Below are 23,577 nucleotides of genomic sequence, written 5' to 3' on the forward strand. Positions count from 1 at the left end.
AGTGTACTTGAAACTGCATATTGCATTTGAATGCCTTTGGTTTGCACATGTACATTAATATAAATAATAAAAAGAAAGAATAGTTATCTAATAGGAATGTAGAATTATTAAATTTTTAACTTGACCTTGATTGCACAAGTCAGCTTATCTGGAAATCGGTGCACGCGAAGCAGTAACATGTTGATGACTGATGTAAATTGTAAATTTAATGTACATATCATCATATTATTACAAGTTATTTTATTTGCACCAATTGATGTATTGTATATTTTTTACATCGAACTCAAAATATACAAAATTAGATGTAGGTAGGTCATTTTATTTTAATCTTATCTTTATTATAATTATTTTTTAAACCTATTTTCATAGAAAACATAAACGTCTGCAATAAACTGCTAAATTCACAGAACTATAGGTATATGAAACAATAAATCGAAACATCTCTCACAGGTGTAACATTTTCAAAGCGGCGTCAACATCATGGATGTATAACTTCAATTTGATGGCAAACTACACTGCAGCGTTTTTAAATAGAACCAAAGAGGTGCCCTTGGAGTTGGCAAGAAAGAGATACGCGAGACCAACTGTTGAGATGCTCAGAAAGGCTCAAGGAGACTCACTTACCTTCCTTATAGTGAGGCACCCGTTGGAAAGATTGGCCTCCGCGTACAATGACAAAATCGTTCATGCGTGGCCGAAGTCCTTTCACGACAAAATGGGGCAAAGGATTATAAAGAAGTATAGGAAGGTAGGCGATTTCAATTTTTTTTAATTACTTATTGTTTTTTTTTTACTATTCGGAACGTTATCTTATAATAGGGTCTTAAATTACATCGATAATTGAGAGCGTCTGTATTTTTAGAAAAGTCGAATTCAACAAACAAACCCACGTTTATTCTTCAATTTCAAGTAGCTCTTATAGTCAGTAGTCTTATATTCCCGGTACTGTAAACGGCACGACTATTTCTAAGTCTATAAAATTATCTTATTGTAAATCTGTGTTCTAGGAATTGCAATAAGCTTGTACATCGCCATTTTTTTCTTTAATGACCCTGTCGTGATATGACTTCGTGGTCAGATAAAGCGGAGTTCTTGCAATTTATTTTTATCTTTTATTTATTCTCTACTACCTTGTTATTTTATTATAACCGAACAGTCTCTTAGGTATTTTCTTTTTCTACATTTATAATGAAAAATATGTTCTGTGCTTAAGCACAGTTACCGTTAACGGTAAGAATATTATGTGCTTCGATATCATCATCAGCTTATTCCTTTTCTGCAGGGTAACAATAATTAGAAGCGGGTGAAAAAGACAGGTTATTAATTTTGGTTATTTTTTTTTTTAATTAATTTTTGTGAATTGCGCACTACTTATCTTTCTGTACTCGAAGTATTTACCTACTAACCAACAAAACGTCTATATCACTTTAAAACTTACTTACTTACTGCTGGCAACTAAATATTTGTACTGTTCGTGTCTCCACAGGCAACAGATGCAAAACCAGCGCCAACAGAACGGTATCCCGTCTTCGAAGAGTTCGTCTCGTATATACTGGACGAAGCGAAGGCGAGGCGAGTCCTCGACATGCACTGGACTCCCTACACGAACTTCTGCACGCCTTGCAAGTTTAACTTCGACATCATTCTTAAATTTGAAACCCTTGACGTAAGTGTTTAAGAATATTATTTAATTGTATTCTTTACTTTTTAGATTAAATCGTAGAGATGTTATGACCTTCTTTCAGTGATTCATAATTGATGATGATTTTACGACTGTAATACATAATTTTTTATAAAATATTTAATTCTCTTCCCTTGCTTATGCAATAACTGGGATATCTAGTTCCTCCCTTATTTCGATATAATTAAAAAAGTGTCGGTCTGGTAGAGCACGATAGAGGATCACCTTTCGACCCATAAAAAAGATCAGTAAAACCATGGTAAAACTTAAATTTACCTGCATTAAGCCTCAAGGACACCAAACTGCTTTATATCGTTCATTTTATCAAATGAATATATTTTATGTACCTACATTACTTTTAAAAGGTCTCTTCTTTGTATTTATTTACGATAATTACATCGATAAAAAATGGTTGAATGTTAGCATTCAAAATATCGGGGAACAATCTACGAAAATAAATCAAATAATCGTTAACGTGTAAGGTTTTATTCGTAAGAAACTCTGCCAGCAAATAATATTATAATGATGTGTACTCTACATTAAAACTAAGGGTGAATACACATCATTATTATTTCTAACCTAGCTAAAGCTTTTGTGCTAAATGTGCTTTACGACCTCTTTCTTGTATTGATTGTACGTGGGTACATAATTCCAATTAGAGGATTTTTTTGACAATTGTCAATTTTTTTAAACGAAGTAAAGGTAAAATATATGAAATAGACCGTACCTAATAAAGCATAGAAATGTGTTAGGTATTATTAACGGGTAAAATATAGAAGATTATTTTGTAGAGTGGATTTCATCGATAGGTCTCCTTTGTGAAATTTGGTGACGTCCCAGATGCCATTGCGACCAACAGCGATACAAAATATAAAAAAATATAATTTTTTCTACATTCCATTTTCTTTATTATAGGAGGATCAGAGGTTCTTGATCCAAATGGCGCGACTTCAAGACATAATCAAACCGGAGTGGCGAAACAGCGGCAAGGGAGGCACGTTGAATAATATCAACCACCTTTACTCCAGGCTGAAAAAGTCTCAACTGGATGGTCTCTATAATTTATACAAGTAAGTTATTTTTCCAAACAAAAATTAACACAAAGTTTTTTTTTTTGTATTTTCATTTGTTACGAATAAACTGAAAAACTTCCCTATCGATTTAAAAAATTCTTCTATCGTTAGAAACATAGTTAACTACATCATTATCGAATGAAATCATTGAAATAGATTTTTTTTTCACATTTTATAATAGAACAATCACAAGGTGCTAGTAAGTGTAGTATAGTAGTAGATAAAGGTCAGAATAATCAAGAACGGTCTTATTGTTAGAATAAGCGACAGTACTCTGTACTTGATACACAAACTGTTGTCTATTTAAAGATACAAGGTACGCTTCTTTTGATTATATATATTATATAGTATATTTTTTATTGGGTCAAGAAATCTTGTCTCTTTTGTCCAGATTAAAGAGTCAGAAGTAAATAAGCATATTGTCCATTTTAATTTGTGTTTCAGTAGATCTTAGTAATCTCACTAGGAAAAGGATATATTATTATGTACCAAAATGTACGTATATGATGTGTCTTGATTGATGTGAGGAAAACATTTTTATTGCTTCTTTAATGTCAATACACTATCCATAAACGGACTAATATATTGCGGATGTTTATAATCGCCGCGTTTGTAATTTATCGTCAACACGACACCGCTAGTAGTATCTTCTCACGTGAAATAATATCCAAGACAATGTATCATTTTTCAGAAACGATTTCCAGCTCTTCAACTACACAGTGGACAGTTACTACGACATAATTCAAACAGAAGATGGCAGCACTCGCGGCTGAACTAAATGAGTGTGAATTATTGCTAGTTGGAACCAAAATAAATGGTCAGTATTTGTTGGTTAGAGATATTAAGAAAGACTGAAAATAATTCGTGGGGTTTAGTAGGTATAGTCAATACTAATTTGATTACCCTAATTCTACGTTTTAGCGATAATGTATGAACAATGATGGTACGTGAAATGTGTACGTATGTGTGTACGTATAACAATTTGTTGTTGTCAATTTTCGATATTTTATCTGTGTAAAGTTTCTAAAATAATCTGTTACGTTTATCTCGTGTTACCGTTTTATTTATTTGTTTGTTAATATGAAATATTGTGGACTTTAATGAATATATCTATCTAATAAAAATAATCTTTACATCAAAGCATTAGGAAACTTACACATTTAAGTAATTAATAGCTCTTGTATGTATGAATTAGCCCAATTCACTACAACGTGCTTCCGTAGAATAAAAATGATCTACCTACGTCATGACATGTTTGTTATTACATAGTTTATGTTGATTCAATTGAAATTGATCTAACATTCCTTAAATATACGCTTGTTTCCTCAAATATCATTATTATTGATGATTTATATACATCATCTTTATTAATCAAATTGCCTTTATTTTTATTATGGAGGTATACCTACCCAGGTAGGTATTGTAAATTGCATTTGAATTAAAATAACACACACAGGAATGTTAAATTTTTATTCGGTTTATATATTTTATAAATCAAAGACTTTACTAGGTATTCCAAAACACAACATTTTCTGTTATATTGTGTTGAAAACATCCGTAGATCAAATCGATATAGTTTTCCTTAAATTTTGCTGTTAAATTTTTAAATTTACCTATCTTATATTATCTCTTACATCGTTTTAGATAAGAATAATCCTTTTACCACAGATTAGAGAATAGTTACTTCGTAACAGATACATCACTCCCATACAAAAGCTAAAATACCTACGCTATATTTACCTACAAAATGCGCCGCAACTCGGCTGCAGTAAGAAATGTACTCTACGAACACGCATCGAGAAGCGAGTTTCCCGCGCACGCCGCGTGATTGCGTCATCAAACGAAAACTTTAGGGTTGTACAACGCGTAAATTAAACAGAGTTGCTGAAACACTTAATTTTTTATTGTCAATTATATTTGTTACATTATACAATAAAAAAATGAAATCTTATTGATAGTAGTTGTTTCCTTCGGTTTCACCCGCGTGGACCCGCTATATGTGTCTCCTGGATAAAAAGTAGCCTGGTAGGTTTGTTCCTGTTTAGGCAATTGGAAAAAAGACAATTCCTTGTTATTCACTCTTGAACTCCGACACCCGTCCACATCGCAAAATCCGGGCATCTTGGTAGCGAGCGCGGGAAACGTGACGCGGGTGCGCAGTCTCGCGTGTGCCAACCAACTGCCGCTTGGGTCGGTACCGACCTACTGTGCGGTAGGCGCTTATAGCGCGACCTTGAGCGAGTGACGGAGGCCTGCTTTTACTTTCTGATTGTTACGTTGTAAAAAATGTACCTACCTATAGAAGATTTAAAAATGTTTATAATCTCAATCCTTCTATTGCCTGAACTAGCATCACTTTAGCTGGTTTAGTAAGTGCATTAGTATCTAAATTACACATTACATGCAAAATGCAGGGTAAGTTAAAAACCTACATAATGTGAGGTTAAAAATGTTGTAGAAAATATTTCGGATGTTGAACCACTTCATTAACCCTTATAAAATATGATCACACCGATAGAGCTATTTGAACTTACTTAAAGTTATGAACATTATTGTATATAATATTATTTATCTATATAAAGTACGTATATAACGATCATAAAAGCTGCATAAAGTTAATATATCAGTATATTTTTATACCGCCTCTAATTTTGTTAATTTAATTTATTACCCATAGCTAACGCACAAAGTTTCAGTAGATAGTAAAATTAGATTTCTTATTATAAAATTATTGTAAGACGTGTTATCTACAAAATAAAGGTATTTATTATATTCTTCTTACACTACAATTCCATGTTACCTTTTGCAAGAAATACGTTAAAAAAAGGTACTTGCCCATAGTTCGTGCTAACCTTACTAGTTGTTGATGTTATTTATGTTGTGTAAAGTCATACCTAAGTCTTGTTTCAATTTACGATTGTAAATTTTGTAAATGCATAGTTAGACCAAATTAATATTATGATTTAATGTTGAATTAATATTTATTTTTATGTTACATTTATTATAGTGTTGATGTTTTAAGAAAAATTACTTGTATATATTGTAGTTTAAAATTATTGATCAATTCTGCCTTTTATGGATTTTTTCATTTTATATATTAATAGTTTAAGATTAAATCATTCTTTTAAAAGGCCACCGAGAACAACTAAATAATAATTATCTTTAAAAACATAAGCTGTTATGATAAACTTCCTATATTTTTAAATTAAGCTCGACATTTAGAGCCCATATTAATTTTATTAATAATGCTTAATATTGGGAATCAAAGTTTGTGATTAATTTGCTCGATTTATTTTGCTAGGAGTGAACAATGTTAAATTGTAATGTAGCAACGAATTGCGGTCTATGTTTGTCTGTGGATATCGAGTTTTGTCGTTTTTTTATTATCCAATGATATCTAAAAGTATGAGTATCCATGAAAATTTAAATTTAGTCACTAAGAAAACTGCTTATGTATAGATTAAAATGAGATTTCCGTAGTTGTAGACAATGGAAGGAATAGACCAAAAGATATGGCCTATGAACGTAACTGGAATGGTGCTATAGTCTCTTAGAAATTGATCTCATATCAGAATGAGATGTAGTGCCGTGTACTTGTTGCTAATTAATTATGTATCCCGTTTAGGAAGGGTCGGTTGTGTTATGTTGTTCTTAAAGAAATTTTATTCTTAGTATAATAGAGAAATAAATAATTATATAATGGAATGTTTGTTTTATTTACCCATACCACATTATTTCTTTATCTATAGATGTATATTGCAGACTTAATTGCAGGAATTATGAATGGTAATTAAAAAGAAAATTAGTGTCAGCCTAAGAGCCTACATTTACAAATATAATTTTCACAACATTTAAACCTGAATAATAGATAATTTTACACAAGAGTCCCTGATTTTTTACAATAAAATATGTATAACAGGTACCTACTTATTAAAGATAGAACATTATTCACAGTAACAATAAAATTGTATAAGCATGTATAACAAAATAATTAAGGGTGTGATTCTTGAAATAAAACGTCAGAAATTATTTGTTAAATATTTTATTTGGTAACAGTATATTATGATTAATAGTATGCTATGTATTTTGAGAAACTAAATGCATTGGAAATTGAGGTAGATATGCCCTTTTCTCGCGCGATGTTATGTTCCTGTCAAAAGAAGAAACATTAGCCATAATCGAATAATTTAGTTCTTGAAGCTCAAACAAGAAAAAAATGTACTTTTCAGTTGAAATTTAATTTGCTTATGAATTTTTTCGATGTAATGCATATCTCATTTGTCAGATTTACCTTTAAACAAATATTTATGAAGCAAGAGAAGCTACAGTCTATAAACTCTCTAAGGAAGAAATGATTAACTTTTTATAAAGCATTCAACATAAACTACGAACATAAGCAAGAAGGTTAAACACTTACTCAGTCTTAACTTTTTTCCTCTTTGGTATATCAATAATATTAATAGGCTCTGTAGTGATTATCACAGGTCTTACAGAGCCAAAGAAGTCAGTTATAGGCACTTTACTGGGGTCACGTTTGAACAAATCTCGACGTACTCCTACTGTAGATATACAAGCATGTTTTGGACATACTGCCAACTGAAACAATTTAAATATAGTTGAAAATAATTAATTTTGTAAGCAATTACAATAAATATAAAAGTCACCATTGTGAAATAATAGAAGTGAATCAATTGATGCTTACAGATTTTTTTTTACATTTGACGAAAATTCGTAAAATTCAATCATTTGATGTCATGAGAAAGATATAATTGAAAATATAAAATGGATTGAATTAATTATGTTCGTAAAAGTATAGGACATTATATTGTAGGCAATAAAGTGTTATAGCTATCAATCTATAACAATAAAGATTATACTCACAAATTCAGACATAGTTTTCTTACTATTTGGATGGACATTTTCTAAAAACTCTAGCACATAATATGTGTATCTGTCAATAATGTACACTCCGATTGCAGAGTCCACATGATGCTGAAAACATTTTTTTAATTATTAACGAATCTAGATAATTAAAATTAATACTATACATATTAATTTATATATCGATATTGTATATTGTAAGTTTTTACTCTAATAAAATACTTATTTTAAATACAATTAATATAAAATTTTTCTTATTTATTAGTTTCATGTGATAGATAGCCGGATTGTCTTTATTGGAAATCAGGATGGAGTTACAGACTTAAAAACAAATAATTCTTATTCTCCTTTTAATCCATCAGGCCCTGGAATCACAGACACAATAGAAAATCTATTGTGTCGCGGTCGGATCTGGCCGTTCGGGGCTCAATGGGTTAATACCACAGGACAGTTCTCTGGCATATTATGATAATATACAGTTACATATTTTGTAAAATTAAATTGTAATACTGATATGATTTAAAAGACCAACTATGGAGTTTCTTGCCGGTTCTTCTCCATAGATACTGCTTTCCGAATCGGTGGTAAATGTAAAAAATATGTATTGACGTTTCAAAAGTGCTTCTCGAAGAAGTCTAATTGAATAAATAAATGTTTGAGTTTGAGTTTGAATATGGTATAGTTAGAAATAAATAACTTACAGAAAGTGAATCTTCTCCCACCAGACTGCTAGCAGTAGCTAAAATGTTTGGTGAATAAAACTTCTCATACATTGAAGACGCCTGACATGTGTCTATTATGAAAAATATTTCATTGTATCTGGAAATAAGACAAAATAAATCAACATGGTGTTATAAAGCTATTGCATAGCTTCTATCGCGGGCCTTGAGCGCGGGGACCGAGAAATTCCGTAATGATAAAACCTCACGCTCCCCATTCCGACAGACGCGGAGGTGTGGCTTGAAGGCATGCTATGCAATAGCTTTACCGCGGCATTCCCTGAGTGCCACACATCTTTTTATTTTAAATGATTGGTCAGATAAAATATAATAATATGTGAATGAATGAATGAATGAATGAATGAATGAATGAAAGCTTTATTGTACACACCAAAATAATGAAATAACATTAAGTAAAATATACATCAAATTGCACAATAGGCGACCTTATGGCTACAAAGCCATCTCTTCCAGGTAACCCAACCAAGGAAAACAGTAACAAAGAAAGAATACAAGTAGGTGGTGCATACCAAAGCAATATATATCTGTGGTATTTGGTACGTACCACTTAAGTGCAAAATGGTGATTTTTGAGTATGAGCGTTTGAAAGTTTTCACGGTTGCTACCCTGTTGCTACAGATCGGAATAAACTCTTGAGTAAAACAAATTTATGATATTTAAATGTCTATTATGTTCAAGTTTTGAACACTTACAAAAAAAAAAAAAAAATGTTCTAGTTCAAGAGTAATTGTTACTTAACATGTTTGTACCAAAAGAAAAAAATGTGAAAATGATGTGAAAATGTCTAAAACGTGTGTACTTAAGTGGATTAGAGCATATTTATTTGTACTCTTAATTAGTATTTATTCCTATTTTTACCCGACTACGGCAAAGCAAAAGGAGGGTTATGATTTTGACAGGCTATGTATGTATGTATGTATGTATGTATGTATATATGTATGTATGTATGTATGTATGTATGTATGTATGTATGTATGTATGTTCATCTGTTCCCTCGTAACTTCTAAACTACTTATCAGAATTCGACAAATGGCATATCATTAGAAGCGTCTTAATTGTCCGCTGGTTATAGGCTATATGGGGCTTCACAAAATCTAATGTGGCGCCCTCTAGCGGACAAAACATACAGAGTAAAAAAATAAAGTTAAGATAAATATGCCGTGTTTGGTATCATTTGAAAGCTTTTTACTTGCACATTTTGAATATATATATATATTACTAGCATTTCCTTGTGACTTTACCTGTATTCATGGGCTGATTGCATATAATTCACATCTTTTCGTTCATAGCTTCTTTATTAGTTCATCAATTTAACTTTTGTTTTATACTTTTTCAGCGTCGTTTTTTGTCGTAGTTGGGTTTTAGTTGTTTTACTTTTTATCTTGTTACCTTAATTGAAAGGATTTTTCATTTTTTTTTTCGACGAAGACATAAACAGACATTAAAAAACAAATATTATGGGGAAACGTCTTCCATACAAATAGATTTAACCATATATAAAAACAAAAACGAATAGGAGTGTGATTTGCCACAAATAAGTACTTATTTGTGGCAAATCACATTCCTATTCGTCATAAAAAAGCCAGGAAATATTGTGATTTGCGTGCAATATGCAATTCTCTGATACTCTCTCTACAAAGTAAAATCCTAAAAGTAGTGTGTGTGTGTGTGTCTGTGGTTCAGAAGTCACGGTAGTTCGCTTGCCTGCCGTGCTAGATGCTGCGGGATCGATCCCATCAACCGACATGTACCAATGTGTCTTTTTCGGATGCATAAGTAGATTCTCTAATAACCAGAGATACATCTTCTATAACAAGAAAACATCATCATTTCTAATAACAGGAAAACATCGTGATGGCAACCGGGATTTTGGTTTGAAATCACCAACCAGCAGTGAGCAAGCGTGGTGATTACTGCTCATGCCTTCTCCTTGTGAGAAGATGCCCTTACCCTGCAAATAGTTACGAGCTGGATCAAGTCAAATAAAATTTATTTGTACAACGTACCACTACAACATTCATTCATAGTCGTCATCACTGTCACTGAAAGTCATAAGATTGTTTCTAGTCGGACCATGAGACAATGATTTGAAATAATCATCATAAATTGGATCACTTATTGGCAGGAGATCTAAGAGATCTTTGAATTTCAGAGCATTGATATTAATAGGCTCATTAGAGGCCAATGGCAAAGCCACTTCGGAGACTTCTCTCTTTTCTCAGTTCTCTTAAACCAGAAATACAGAAACTCTTCATTTTCACTCAAACAGTATTTAAAATCTACGTGCTGTTTCTTTTTTGAATGAATCTTTCAATATCTGCTTAACAGGCAAGATATTATACCGTTTTTGACCTGAACAACACTGAATATAAAATAAGCTTACTCTACTTCTTCTGCTAAACCGTTAATAAAATGCCATAAGCACGATGCGATTTCATCCGCACCTCTTTGAGCTATTCCTTAATACATAACATAATGGAATGTTCGTTTAGTAGTAACTTTGCGGATTTTTAAATTAAAAGTCCAAAGTTTCTTTTATAAAAGGCTACAGATGCAGTTAAATTTGGAATCTGTAAACAAACAGCTTTTATCTTTTAGTTTCATAGTGAAATGTTGCCTTATGCTCCGATTTTTCTAAATCTATTCTAATCTGACACGAAAGAATGAATTTGAAGGGACAAAGAATCAAACCTTATGCATGTAGGTATCGTTACTTGGATTTTTAAACGTTTACCAATCTTTAAATCGATTTAAAGATTGGTAAACGTTTCTGAACACACTAAGTCTAAGAGATCTTGCATCACATATGCATGTTTCTTTATAGACAATAGGCTTCAGACCTAATGTCTGAAGATTTAAATTATGTGCCAAATAACGTTATATTTAGAGCTAGCGCGCACGAGCAACTTTGTCTCCGCAACTATTTTGTCTCTCCCATCAATATGGGGAGTTGCGTCGCCACGTGCGCGCACTTTCATACTAGCCCATGGGTGGAGAGACAAAATAGTTGCGGAGACAAAGTTGCTCGTGCGCGCTCGCTCTTAAGTAGGGAGAAGACCTGTTAAGTTCACAAATAATTTTATTTGATTTGGTACAAATAAGTTAAGTGATGATAATAATTATTCAAGTTTGATCTAATTATGTTAAGTGCTCTTACGTTGTAAATGGCCGTTCGTTGATTGAGTATTCGTTTTACAAGTCTATGTTAAGTTATATTAATATATTTGTATCAAATAAAAATATTTTTTTTGTACTTAAGGGGTTTTGATACAACCTATTTAAGGTATTTCTACTATCAGTAGGCTTATGTGACATAGACCAAACGAAAGAGGACGTTTTTATCAGTATAGATGGCCAGAAAACAAAAAATGGCCATTTTTGCACTTACGAGGTATATACCAAACACCACAGATATAATAGTAATATAGTAATACTAAGAAAGTAGGAATATAAATAATACATAATTTACAACAATAAAGAAAATAATAGATAATAAAATAAATAAATACAGATAAGAGAAAGAATATATAAAGTCATCACTTAATTAAGGACATGTGGTAATCAAAGAGCATGTTTTTGAAAACATCAATGGATCTAGCTTTGCGTATGGCTATTGGTAATTGATTCCATAGTCTAATAGCTTTGACAGTGAATGAGGTGTTAACAAATTTTGTTTTATGTATAGGTACATTAAGGAGGCAAGTATCGTTCGATCTCAAATTCAACCCATGATTACGAGCGTATTCAAAATTATTTTTTAAATAGGGCGGGGTTCTGGGATCGAATAAAATTCCAAACAATAGATGCAGCACATGAGCATCCCGGCGATATCTGATAGGCAGCCATTTCAGCCTGTGACGATAAGCGGAGACGTGGTCAAACTTGCGCAATCCAAAGATAAAACGGATGCACAAGTTCTGAAATCGCTCAAGCTTGTCAAGCTGGATTCCAGTTAGGTCACAGAAACTGACATCAGCGTAGTCGAGGATGGGAAGAAGGAGTGATTGCGCTAACAAAATTTTGGTCGGAATCGGAAGAAAGTTTCGTAATCGCTTAAGGGAGTGGTATGCCGCAAATAACTTTTTACTAACATGTTTCATGTGCTCATGCCAGGAAAGTGTAGAATCTATATGGACACCTAGGTTTTTAACAGACTGACTGAAAGGGATTTTAGTGTCGTCAACATACAACACATACAACAACATATGTATGGCATTCATTTTACATATGACTGGATTTATCATGGTATTTTTAACAACCTATTTTATTTTACATTAAAAAGTTTTAATTGAAAATAATTAATACAAATTCTCTCCCAATTTTTATGATTTAAAATTGCAGTACTACACTGAGTACTTTCACTTTCAAATGCTTGGTGATAAAATAATTAAAGATTAATTTACAATTCCTATTACCTTCTTTTCTGCCACATTTGTTCAAGCGCATCAGCCAATTCCTGACTGGTTATTTCCTCCGAGTCTTGAAACTTCAAAAAGCCATCACCTCCATGACCAGTTAAATAAATGAGAATATTACTGCCTTCATCTGTTAGCAGTCTTTTAGACCTTGGTGTGTCAGGTGGAACTCTTCCTGTCAGCAAGCGGACAAAGTTCTCAACTGAAACCTGTAAAATATTGTTTGTTTTTCAAGTATCAGATTTAATGTATTTCTTAATAGAATTTTAAAGCAAATTAAATAAAATTCTGAGGCATCTTTATGGAAAGGTAAAAGTGTTGAATTGGGCTTCAAATCTAATCTGTTGCAAATATTTATGTGCAACAAAAATATCATAGTACTTGATTCAAAAAGGTGCTCTATTGTCATTTGTCAACTATAAATATATTTCTACCTGACAAGGTTCCTACAAGATCAAATGCTTTAACAAGGTACTTATGTTAATTGTAAACTACAAAATACGATATTACCTCATATCCTCGATAATCTACTTCAACATCATCACCATAAACATTAATTTGTTCATGAGCATTATTAAAAATTGTGGCTGGCCGTGGATTCCTTGGATTGCAAGCCATATCATCCGAAATCATTAGTATAATCTGGCTATCTGGAATTCCTAATCTCTTAACACTGCGATATATGGACAGCACATTGGCTACGTGCCGGTAATTAAACCAAAACCGTGATGTATCTACTAAAACAGCCCAATTATTTGTGTGGTTCGACTTCTGGAACTGTTCTGGAATCTAAAACAACAATTTAATTTAAGAATATGATTATGAAAAGCTATCCAATTTTCGTATAAAAATTTACGTACTTCTATCGCTTGACTAGTAGATATTATGGTCACAGTTAATATTATCAAGCAATGCACGATAGACTTGGACGACATATTCATTTTGTTCACTTTTCCATTTATCTATTAAATGTAATTCTTAGCTTTATTTAATAATTAATTGATTTTAATTTTATTGAGTGTTTACACCGCATTGACAGAAAAGAAGAATTAACATTTTTGACAGTTGACACTATTATAGACAGTTGACACTCGATAAAGAAAGAGAGATAAATAACTTGGAAATAACCAAGAAGCTTAGAGTATTTATAGTCTGTCCACTATAAGAATTGCTTTTTGACAGCTCGACGGGTGATACCAGAAGTGATGTTCAAAAGATTATCGATTGTGATACCATTTCAATTATAAATTAAAAATATTATCATAAATCGAATCAGGTACGTAAATAATAATTACAACGTAAACGTACTAATAAGATATGTAATAATAAGACCACATATCTATGCATTGTATGTTAAAACTAAACTAAACTAATATTTTATTATTTATTGGTTTCTATCTTAAAATTTGGTTGTCTTTACGTTTAAATTATATAACATAATAGAAGAGTTTTTCTGCATCGGATATATTTTACAGAGTATTTCTATCGATTATTATAATCTATCGACCCATCATTGAATAATTCTGTGTAGACATCACTAAGTGGGCGGGACCTGTCCATGAAGAACGATAATTATTTGTATGACATTTTAACATAGACAATACAATCCTTCATAGGCGTGTAGCTGTCAAAAAGCAAATAATATAATGGACAGAGTATATAATAATATTACAATCTTAGGGCGTATTCAGAAAGAAAGCTTGAAACTTATAAGCGCTTATAAGCGCTTATCGGCGCTTATAAGCGCTGGTAACCCGCGCAGGAAAATATATGAACATGCGCTTATAAGCGCTGATCGGCGCCGACAAGTTTGTTGAAACTTGTTGGAACTTTCTTTCTGAATACGCCCTTAGAGTATATATTATATTAATACAATAGTATAGAGCGCGTGTATTGCACAAATTGCTTAGTGCGCATCGTAGGCAGATGAGCTATAGATACTTTATCGATGTGTGTGGGACAAAATATAGGGATGGGTAGGTATCAATTGCGTATTGAACTATCTATAAGTTGTGTAAATAAATATGTATCATAAGTAAATTAAATGTTCAATAAGTTATTAAAGGAAAAATATATGAATAAAGTATAAATATGTAATTTTAAATTTGCTTACCAACTGAATTAAGTTTGTTTACTCCATTTGAATATTTCTTCTATTAATTATAAGTACTTTAAAAAAATATGTTTAATTGGAATATCAGATAAACGTGAGTACTTTTTAAATAATAAAGTTAATAAAATAAAAGGTCGGGTTTAGTGCTATTTCTTTAATAATAAATCAAACAATAATAATAATATTAATGTTTTAAAAATGTTAAATAAAAATAAGAAATAATTAATAATTTTAAATGATAATATAATAAATAATATTAATAATTTTTTTATTTCATTTTATGATTTATCCATTCTACTATCAAAATCTTCAAAATCAATTTAGCGGTTCAGAAAATACATCGTAAAATTACATACTTTACATTTACACTATAATACATTCGCATTCATAATATTAGAAAGTGTATCATACAAAACACACCACAAATTTATTTAAAAATTTATTTATATTTTTAAAAGAGTTTTAATTTTAAAGTTAAATAAATAATTTGTAAAAATATAGTTCTTCTAGTAAACTTTATATCGAGTACAGCGTTGATCAGGTCGCATCACTACGATAAAATGGCGGCAGTGAGGCGCGCGAGCGAGCCTGCGCGTGTCCGCCTTCCACCTTCCCTTCACCCCCGCGATGCTAGATTTATTTTCTTAAAATAAGTATAACAATCGACTTACCGATGAAATGTGATACTGGATTTAAATTTTGTGTATTTTCTAGTATCGTTTTTGCAAGATATAACTGCACATTTCACCATGTTTATTCCTAGATATGAATAAAAATCAAGAGTCGTGTTGTTCCTACCTGTGCCTACTGTTCCCACTTGGTTATTCGCACTCTATAGATAGAATATATTATACTCTAAACCAAGAAGCTTATATCAGCTAATACACTGGAGATTTCAGTATGAACATTAACTTGTAACAAGAAAATATGACCTTGAATGACGCCTGTATGTTTTTTTATCCCTTTCACACCTAACTTGGTAAGTAGGTGTGAAAGGGTAGGAAAGGTAGGTACGAACACGAACACGAACACGAACACGAACACGAACACAAATGCTTAACGTTGAATGTTCCAACTACAGCAATGCTTCGCACAATCGAGCACTAGAAAAAGTAATGCGCGTGAATTGATGCGTGCAATCAATTTATCGTTAGTAATTATTAATTGTTGGAAAAAAATTTAAAGCTTTCGTTTCATTGTAGTTTTTTCGAAATAATCAAAGTTAATTCAAATTGTGTTAAAAAAAATAAATATAAGTTTGGATGAAGGTACAAACATTGAAAAAAATGTTAATGAAATAATCAAAATCCAAATTACTTAAAATAACCGTAAATATTTTTCAACAAATTACATATTATTTATTATGTATACCACTTTATTTACACATTTATGGGCGTATTCAGAAAGAAAGCTTGAAACTTATAAGCGCTTATAAGCGCTTATCGGCGCTTATAAGCGCTGGTAACCCGAGCAGGAAAATATATGAACATGCGCTTATAAGCGCTGATAGGCGCCGACAAGTTTCAACAAGTTTCAACAAACTTGTCGGCGCCTATCAGCGCTTATAAGCGCATGTTCATATATTTTCCTGCTCGGGTTACCAGCGCTTATAAGCGCCGATAAGCGCTTATAAGCGCTTATAAGTTTCAAGCTTTCTTTCTGAATACGCCCTAAGAGGTTATTGCGAACTCTATGAATTTTTTTTTTTTCAACACTGAACTTAGCGCAACCTGCTGGTGCGTTTCACGTTCCAATTAAGCATCAGCATAATTCGGCATTGTGCGGCACTGAGTCGCGTTATGCTCTGTAATTGGAAAACGGGGATTATTATTACAATATTAATTCAGTGCGACTCGTCAATATTGTCTAGAGCTCAGAGCAATAAACCTATAGAGTACTTGTATCGAGCGTATACAATTTACATATATTTGTTTCTCTCTATCTAAAGAAAACGTCGTATGAAAGAATGAGATAGCTATAGACTACAAGCTACGTTTAAACATAGTCATGGCACCATTTTTACTATAGGTACGTATTTAGATAGATAGAAGGTGATAGTGATGGGATGTGCTTCAATCGATAAAATCGTGAATGCATTTTGCATTTACGGTTTCGTGAAATAATAAATAATAAAAAAAAAACAAAATTAATCATAAATTTCAGTTGAATACATTATTTGTTTAATCCTACGAATATAATAAATGCGAAATTATGCGAGAATGGAAAATTTTCTCTTTCACTACTGAACCGATTACAATGAAATTTTGTACATACACACATAGGATAGGTTTTATACCGGAAATCCCACGTGAACGGGAACTGTGCGGGATTTTCTTTAAAAACGCGGGCGGAAAGCTAGTATATTTTAAAATAAATTTTAAAACTTGAAATGTAACTAATTTAAAATAAAGATCAATAAAGTTAAAGGAGTGAGGAGAAAGGCACAGTCAGCATGAATTTTAACAAGTTCATAAAAGGACAGTCTTAAAGAAAACATTTTCCTTACATCCTACTAATAAAGCGAAAGTTTGTGAGGATGGATGTTTGTTACTCTTTCACGCGAATACTACTAAACCGATTACAATGAAATTTGGAAAAATTACTTTTGATCCCGTAAATCCCACAGGAATGGGAACTATGCGGGTTTTTCTTTGAAAACGCATGTATATTAAGTATGTATTTCAATAGTAGTTTCTCATCTATGAGAACTGTCATTTTAATCAACCGTTTAATTTTCACATAGTTACACATTTAAAGTAAATGTGTAAAAAAATTTCCAAATAAAAATTCACTCACACACAAATGTATTTATTATCTAAAGGAACAAAAAAAAACGTAGGCGTAAGATTGCACAATTCTTCTAGAGTATCCATCTTGATAACACGCAGGCTCGAAATGCAGTGAACACAATCTAGCAAATTTCGACGGCGTCCAATCTACACGTCTCATGTTTTATACCCATTTTTTATTTAGCTCTGGAAATCTAAAACAAAATGAATTTATTAATAATCTAAAAGAGAAACAACAAACTAAACAGATAAGTCAAATAAAACAACCACGTGGTATTTTTTATTTTCCTGCTGTAGAAAATTTACATCTATTATTTGCTACAACAACTACATATAAATCTGATATAAGAAACAAAATAAATAAATCAACGTTAATATGAAATAGATTTTTTGTCATAAATCGATAATATACGCTAGATGTGTTACAACACTACGGTGGTAAACAAAATGCCAAACGTGATAATATTGTGACATTTTTTATAAATTATTTAATTCTTTTGTATTCCACAACCCCATAAAGTGGGTAAATGTTACAGTTACAACATAAACTTATAAAAAAGCGCTTGATAAAACCTTCAAATAGGGTTAGAACATAAATATTTATCAATTTGCTGAAAATCACTTACCGATGGAAAGATATTTTTTCATTGTTTTCATCCAAAACTCCCATTCGACTAGTAATAGCCGGTAGCTAAACATACAATAGTCATTTTAGCACACTGACAAATAAAAAGAAACACTATACACTTTATATTTTCTAAATATTTCGTTAAAAACACTTGACGCACTGAGCCCACCAGCTGGTTGGAAAACAAACTGACTGCCGGCGCGCTACGTTTGAAGACAGTGCAGATACTCTATCGCTATCTCAATCTGACTTATGCTGTTATTGACTAAGAGTAAGTAGATTAGAAAATATGTATTTTGTTCTGTCTCAATATAAGAACTCTATAGGTTTATTCCTCTGAGGTCTAGACTTAGATTATACACCTATAGATGTAACCACTAAAATGACCTTCCTTGAAAGAGCGAGATCGTTAATTGTCAAACCCATGCAAAGAAACAGGACAGAATATATAGTTTTTGTCTTTGTCGACATGGCCGGTTTTATTGTTTGGCAAGAACAGATTGTGACAAACAAACTTGGCGTCTTTTGGATTTTTCTGTGATTGTGTGAATTTACAGTGTTTATTGCGTATAAAAATTGGATAATACAGAATATTTAGTGTACGTGCGATGGTGGGTTGCAGTGTTTTGGGTTGTAAAAGCCGGAGTGAGCGAAAAATTGAAGGAATAACATTTCACACGTAAGTAGGCGAAATTATCATTTCTTTCGTTATTACAACGCCAGATGATCACCGATTATGATGTTTTGTGATGAATTCAGTGATGTGATGCCAAGAATATTGAGTTGTGATACGTGTTTTCACTATCTTAAAATAAAATAACGATTAACGATGAACGGTTCAGGGTTGCCATAATGGCTACTTTAATTTACCCAAATAAATCATATTTCTTTATTGTCAGTACATACATACGATTCGAGGTCTTGTTTTGTGAAGAGAAAATAAAGATTATGATTATAATTAAAGATTATGATTGTTGGGTTTGCTTATCATGGTAGGTACTCATCCTACTTATATTATAAATTCGAGGGTTTGGATGTTTGTTTGTTACTCAATCACGCAATAACGTCTGGATGGATTTCAATGATATTTTGCACATGAGTAGTTTATTACCTGGATTAACACGCGGATGAAGTCGCGGGTAAAAGCTAGTAGTATAATAGTATAATATTTTTATTGAGAGGAAATTAATTCTTCTGTACGTAAACTTTAATTTTAGTTACATTTATTTAAGGGCTTTATTGTAGTTTATTTAACTTATTACTCAATAAAGATAAACTTTCGTAACATGCGAATAAAATCTTCTTTTTTCAGGTTTCCATCCAATATTGATAAAAAGAAATGGCTGGATGCCACTGGACGAGAAAATTGGCTGCTAACAAAATATTCAAAAATTTGTTCCATTCATTTTGATGATGATTCATTACTGTATAAAAATAAAATAAATTAAAAATAAATCATTCAAAGTGTTGGTAACGAGAGGACAGTAGTGACTTCCGGTTTTCTACTCTTTTTTGCCAAGCTGTACTTATTTCATTATGTATATAGTAATAAATAATAAACAATATGTTTATGTTATAGACTGGTTTTATTTCATCATTGAACGTGTCGTGTGTGTTTTATGTCGTGTCGGTCGATAGATGTCTATCATTGAAGTATTATTAAAGAGAGGACACCACGAACAAAATCTGTGCAACAAGCGCGGCGAAGCGGGCCGGCTAGTGAGTCATACACTTTGTAGATATTCTGCCTCTTAATACTTATTAAAAAAATATGAATAAAATTATCAATTAAAACCAATCAATGTAACAAAAAAAAATGGTCCGAGACGATTGACTCTAACTCGTGTTACAAATATGTAGTTTAAAAGCGATGCCCTCTCTAGTACGTAGTACGTGGTCAATGATGTCCATACAATTCTCCTTACCTACCTTACGGAGGTTTTATTAAAGTATTTCGTACGACTACGACATAAGAGTTACATTATTGAAGCTAGCATTTAAAATATGCAAATTCCGAATTTTTAGTTTGCGAAGTACTTACAGGTATTTATAAAGTCTGTTCGCGATCAAGTAAGATTCATAATATTTTTTACCTAATATGTGGGAACTGCCAACTTATTAGGCAACACCACAAAATTCTATTTCTGTTTCAAGTGCGGCCACGCCATGGTTACATCTATAGGTGTATAATCTAAGGGTCTAGAGTGCTTTTGGCTATGGTAGCTGTCAATAGGCATGGGAATTCGAATGGCAGAACTGTCAAAGTGTGGTCAAAGTGTCAAGATGGTGTCAAGCGATTAAATGAAGAATTTTGTAGTTTATTTTATTTTAAATCATGAGCAGTCGCAATCCAAATACTTTAATGAGTGTACCGGATGAGCAGTTCGACTATCTATTTAAAATTGTTCTGATTGGTGACTGTGGAACCGGGAAAACATGTATAGTGCAGCGGTTAAAATCCGGAAATTTCATAGAACGGCACGGAAATACGATAGGCGTAGATTTCTCAATGAAAACTTTGGTAATAGACGGGAAGAAGGTCAAGGTAAGAAAGACTATAGTACGCTCAATAGTAAGTTAAACAATTTGTCTGCATATACAACTATTCATTGTTTTAGCTCCAAATTTGGGATACGGCTGGACAAGAGCGATTTAGAACAATTACTCAAAGTTACTATCGGTCTGCAAATGGAGTTATTATAGGTATGTTTATAACGCCCACACTATTTGTGATTCAATACTGCATGAGATTCTATGTAATAATGTAACTAACAGTTAAATGTTATAGCAACTCAAATTGATCTAACATAACTGTAATTTTCTATTTTCTAGTTTACGACATTACAAAGAGAACATCATTTATATCACTAAAGAAATGGATAGAGGAAGTTAGGAGATACACATCTTCAAATGTTATAGTAGCATTAATAGGCAATAAATGTGATCTAGCTGATCAGAGGGAGGTAGAAATTGAAGAGCCTAAGTCTTTCTGCCGATATGTTCCTGAGATTATGTTTGTTATGGAAACGTCAGCTAAAGACAACACCAATGTTGAAGATACCTTTCGGAGCCTAGCTACTGAATTAAAGGTAATTTGTTTGTGAGATAAAATAATCAAATATAATTATAGGAATGTTGCTGCAAATAAATGACGACAACATTATAGAGACTATATTATATTATCAACTATTTTAGAGATAATACAAGGCTGGATGTAGCACCAAAATATGGTTTCCTTTATATTATTAGACCTAGCTTTAATTTATATACAGGATGGGACTCAATGTTTATTTATAAAAGTATTAGATAAAAATATTATTAATTTATTGGCTTTGATAATAAGCATATGACGTGATATAGCTGTGTAATATAAAATTAAGCTGTTTGTGGGTTATAGGATATTTCACCAATCCCAGTAATATTTGTTTTATTAATAATGATTTATTAAACAATTGTTTTAGTTACAAGCTCTTATTAAACAAACAGATAATATGAAAATATAGACATTAACAAAAATTTTATATTTTCTCATAATCCATACTAATATTATAAATGCAAAAGTAACTCTGTCTGTCTGTCTGTTACTCAATCACGCCAAAACTACTGAACCAATTTGGATGAAATTTGGTATGGGGATATTTTGATACCCGAGAAAGGACATAGGCTACTTTTTATTGCGAAATATGTACCACGGGCAAAGCCGGGGCGGACCGCTAGTTATAAATAAAAATGTAAACATATATATACATATTTATGTATGGAAGCATAAAATTATATCTTCACAGTGAAGTTATTTTTTTTTCAGCGGCAACATGATAGTAGTGAAGGGCCGCCTGCAGATTCAGATGCCGTCGTTTTAGGAGAGAGCCATGCTGTAAGTAGGTGTCAGCCCTGCCGGTCTTAGTCCACTAAATTAAGTAGATAATAACCCATTAGATCAAATTATGTTTGTGTTAGTTGGCTCATAAAAACCCTTAAAAAATTCCTCATCAGTCAAATAATTGTGTTCATGGAGCAATATTGACTTAAAAATAAGGTGTTATGTGAGCTACCTACATACCTACAGCAGGGGCAATAGCATCATTAATTGGCTCCTTAATTGTGATGTGTATAAGGCAAGCAGGGGCAACATAGAAATCTAAATAACAAGACACTAGAAGTCGTAAGCGTGCGTGACCTTGTCGCCACTCAGGTGATTTGCACATCACCAGTGCATTCGTCACTGTTCAGTTGCTCTGGAGACGTATGAGTGTATACATGGTGTGTTTCAGCAATTCCCATTGCGGATATTCTTCCACAAGTTGTAATTATACTTATAAAGGAATAATATTTCATCGGAAAATATTTTTTTTTAGAAATAATGCCGTTTTTCCTTAAAATTATAGAATATTTACAAGTATTACGAGTGTCACCATAGTAATCGAAATAACAATGAATGACACAGTCGACCATTCTTATTATCACGTTTGTTCGTATTGGAGCAAAAAGTCTCATATACTTAGGGATGTTATTCTAAAATAAACCGTAAATTCGTGCGTTAGGATACATATTCAAAAGCTTAATTTAATAGATAAGTTAGTTTTCACTAAAATCAAGCTGTCCAATAAAAGGCATAGTTTACTTGTGTGTAGTGTTTAGCTTTCGGTTTGAATGTGTTGATTTTGGCGACATCGGTTTTCATACGAATTATGACATTACAGCACTTCTATGTGTCTTGTTATTTAGATTTCTATGAGGGGCAATTTAGAGAACAGGTGAAATTGCTCCAACCGAGATTGTCCCTGCGGCAAGTAGGTGAGTAGCCGGCTTAATATATCCCAGTTGAAAATGAGTTTTGTATGAGGACCATTTTTGGATCTTGCCTTATTAGACTTATATGCTGTTTGCTATTGCATATACCTACTCTGCACCTTTATTATTCCATTACACTTAACACACTCTTTGAGATGTAAATTTTATAGTTATAATATCACCTATGTCCAAATATACTTCACATAAAAAAAATCGAAAAAGTTCAAAGTTTATGTTTTAATAAGGATTATCAGAAAAATGCGTATATTTAGAAATAATTAAATAAACGTCATTTAATAATGAACAGTATGAGGATTTTAAATCCTAATGTAAATTTTTTCAAATTAATTTTATATACTTACATAAATAAAATACATAAAACAATAAAAACTAAAGTGTTGCAATTTTTTTTATGAGAAGTAAATTTCGACATTGTTTCACAAACCTATTTGAAAGCATTGTCACA

General features: G+C 32.0%; 3 protein-coding genes across 8 annotated transcripts in view; 2 read left to right on the forward strand and 1 right to left on the reverse strand.

The window, feature by feature from the left end:
- Nucleotides 1-4,411, forward strand: part of LOC149901768 (carbohydrate sulfotransferase 11) — a 37,014-nt gene extending 32,603 nt beyond the window's left edge. For all 6 annotated transcript variants that reach the window (XM_090111007.1, XM_090111013.1, XM_090111009.1 and 3 more), the window contains 4 exons: nt 451-748; nt 1,487-1,666; nt 2,597-2,751; nt 3,446-4,411. In XM_090111007.1, the coding sequence (XP_089967133.1) occupies nt 451-748; nt 1,487-1,666; nt 2,597-2,751; nt 3,446-3,527 (715 nt within the window). In that variant the 3' untranslated portion in view covers nt 3,528-4,411. The remainder of the gene's footprint in view (nt 1-450; nt 749-1,486; nt 1,667-2,596; nt 2,752-3,445) is intronic.
- Nucleotides 4,412-6,780: 2,369 nt separating this feature from the next.
- Nucleotides 6,781-13,852, reverse strand: PIG-K (Phosphatidylinositol glycan anchor biosynthesis class K). Its single transcript, XM_090110883.1, has 7 exons — nt 13,651-13,852; nt 13,301-13,579; nt 12,791-12,999; nt 8,337-8,454; nt 7,636-7,746; nt 7,172-7,350; nt 6,781-6,904 (listed from the first exon to the last, which is right to left on the reverse strand). The coding sequence occupies exons 1-7, from the start codon at nt 13,729-13,731 to the stop codon at nt 6,832-6,834; spliced, it is 1,050 nt and encodes a 349-aa protein (XP_089967009.1). The 5' UTR covers nt 13,732-13,852; the 3' UTR covers nt 6,781-6,831.
- Nucleotides 13,853-20,632: 6,780 nt separating this feature from the next.
- On the forward strand, nt 20,633-22,449 carry Rab19 (RAS oncogene family member Rab19). The gene is made up of 4 exons (XM_090110891.1): nt 20,633-20,865; nt 20,939-21,023; nt 21,153-21,409; nt 22,126-22,449. The coding sequence occupies exons 1-4, from the start codon at nt 20,656-20,658 to the stop codon at nt 22,222-22,224; spliced, it is 651 nt and encodes a 216-aa protein (XP_089967017.1). The 5' UTR covers nt 20,633-20,655; the 3' UTR covers nt 22,225-22,449.
- Nucleotides 22,450-23,577: the final 1,128 nt, after the last annotated feature.

Source organism: Colias eurytheme, chromosome 16 (genome assembly GCF_061535395.1).
Source record: "Colias eurytheme isolate Ceu_HAF_F1 chromosome 16, ilColEury1 Martin Lab GWU primary, whole genome shotgun sequence".
NCBI lineage: Eukaryota > Metazoa > Arthropoda > Insecta > Lepidoptera > Pieridae > Colias > Colias eurytheme.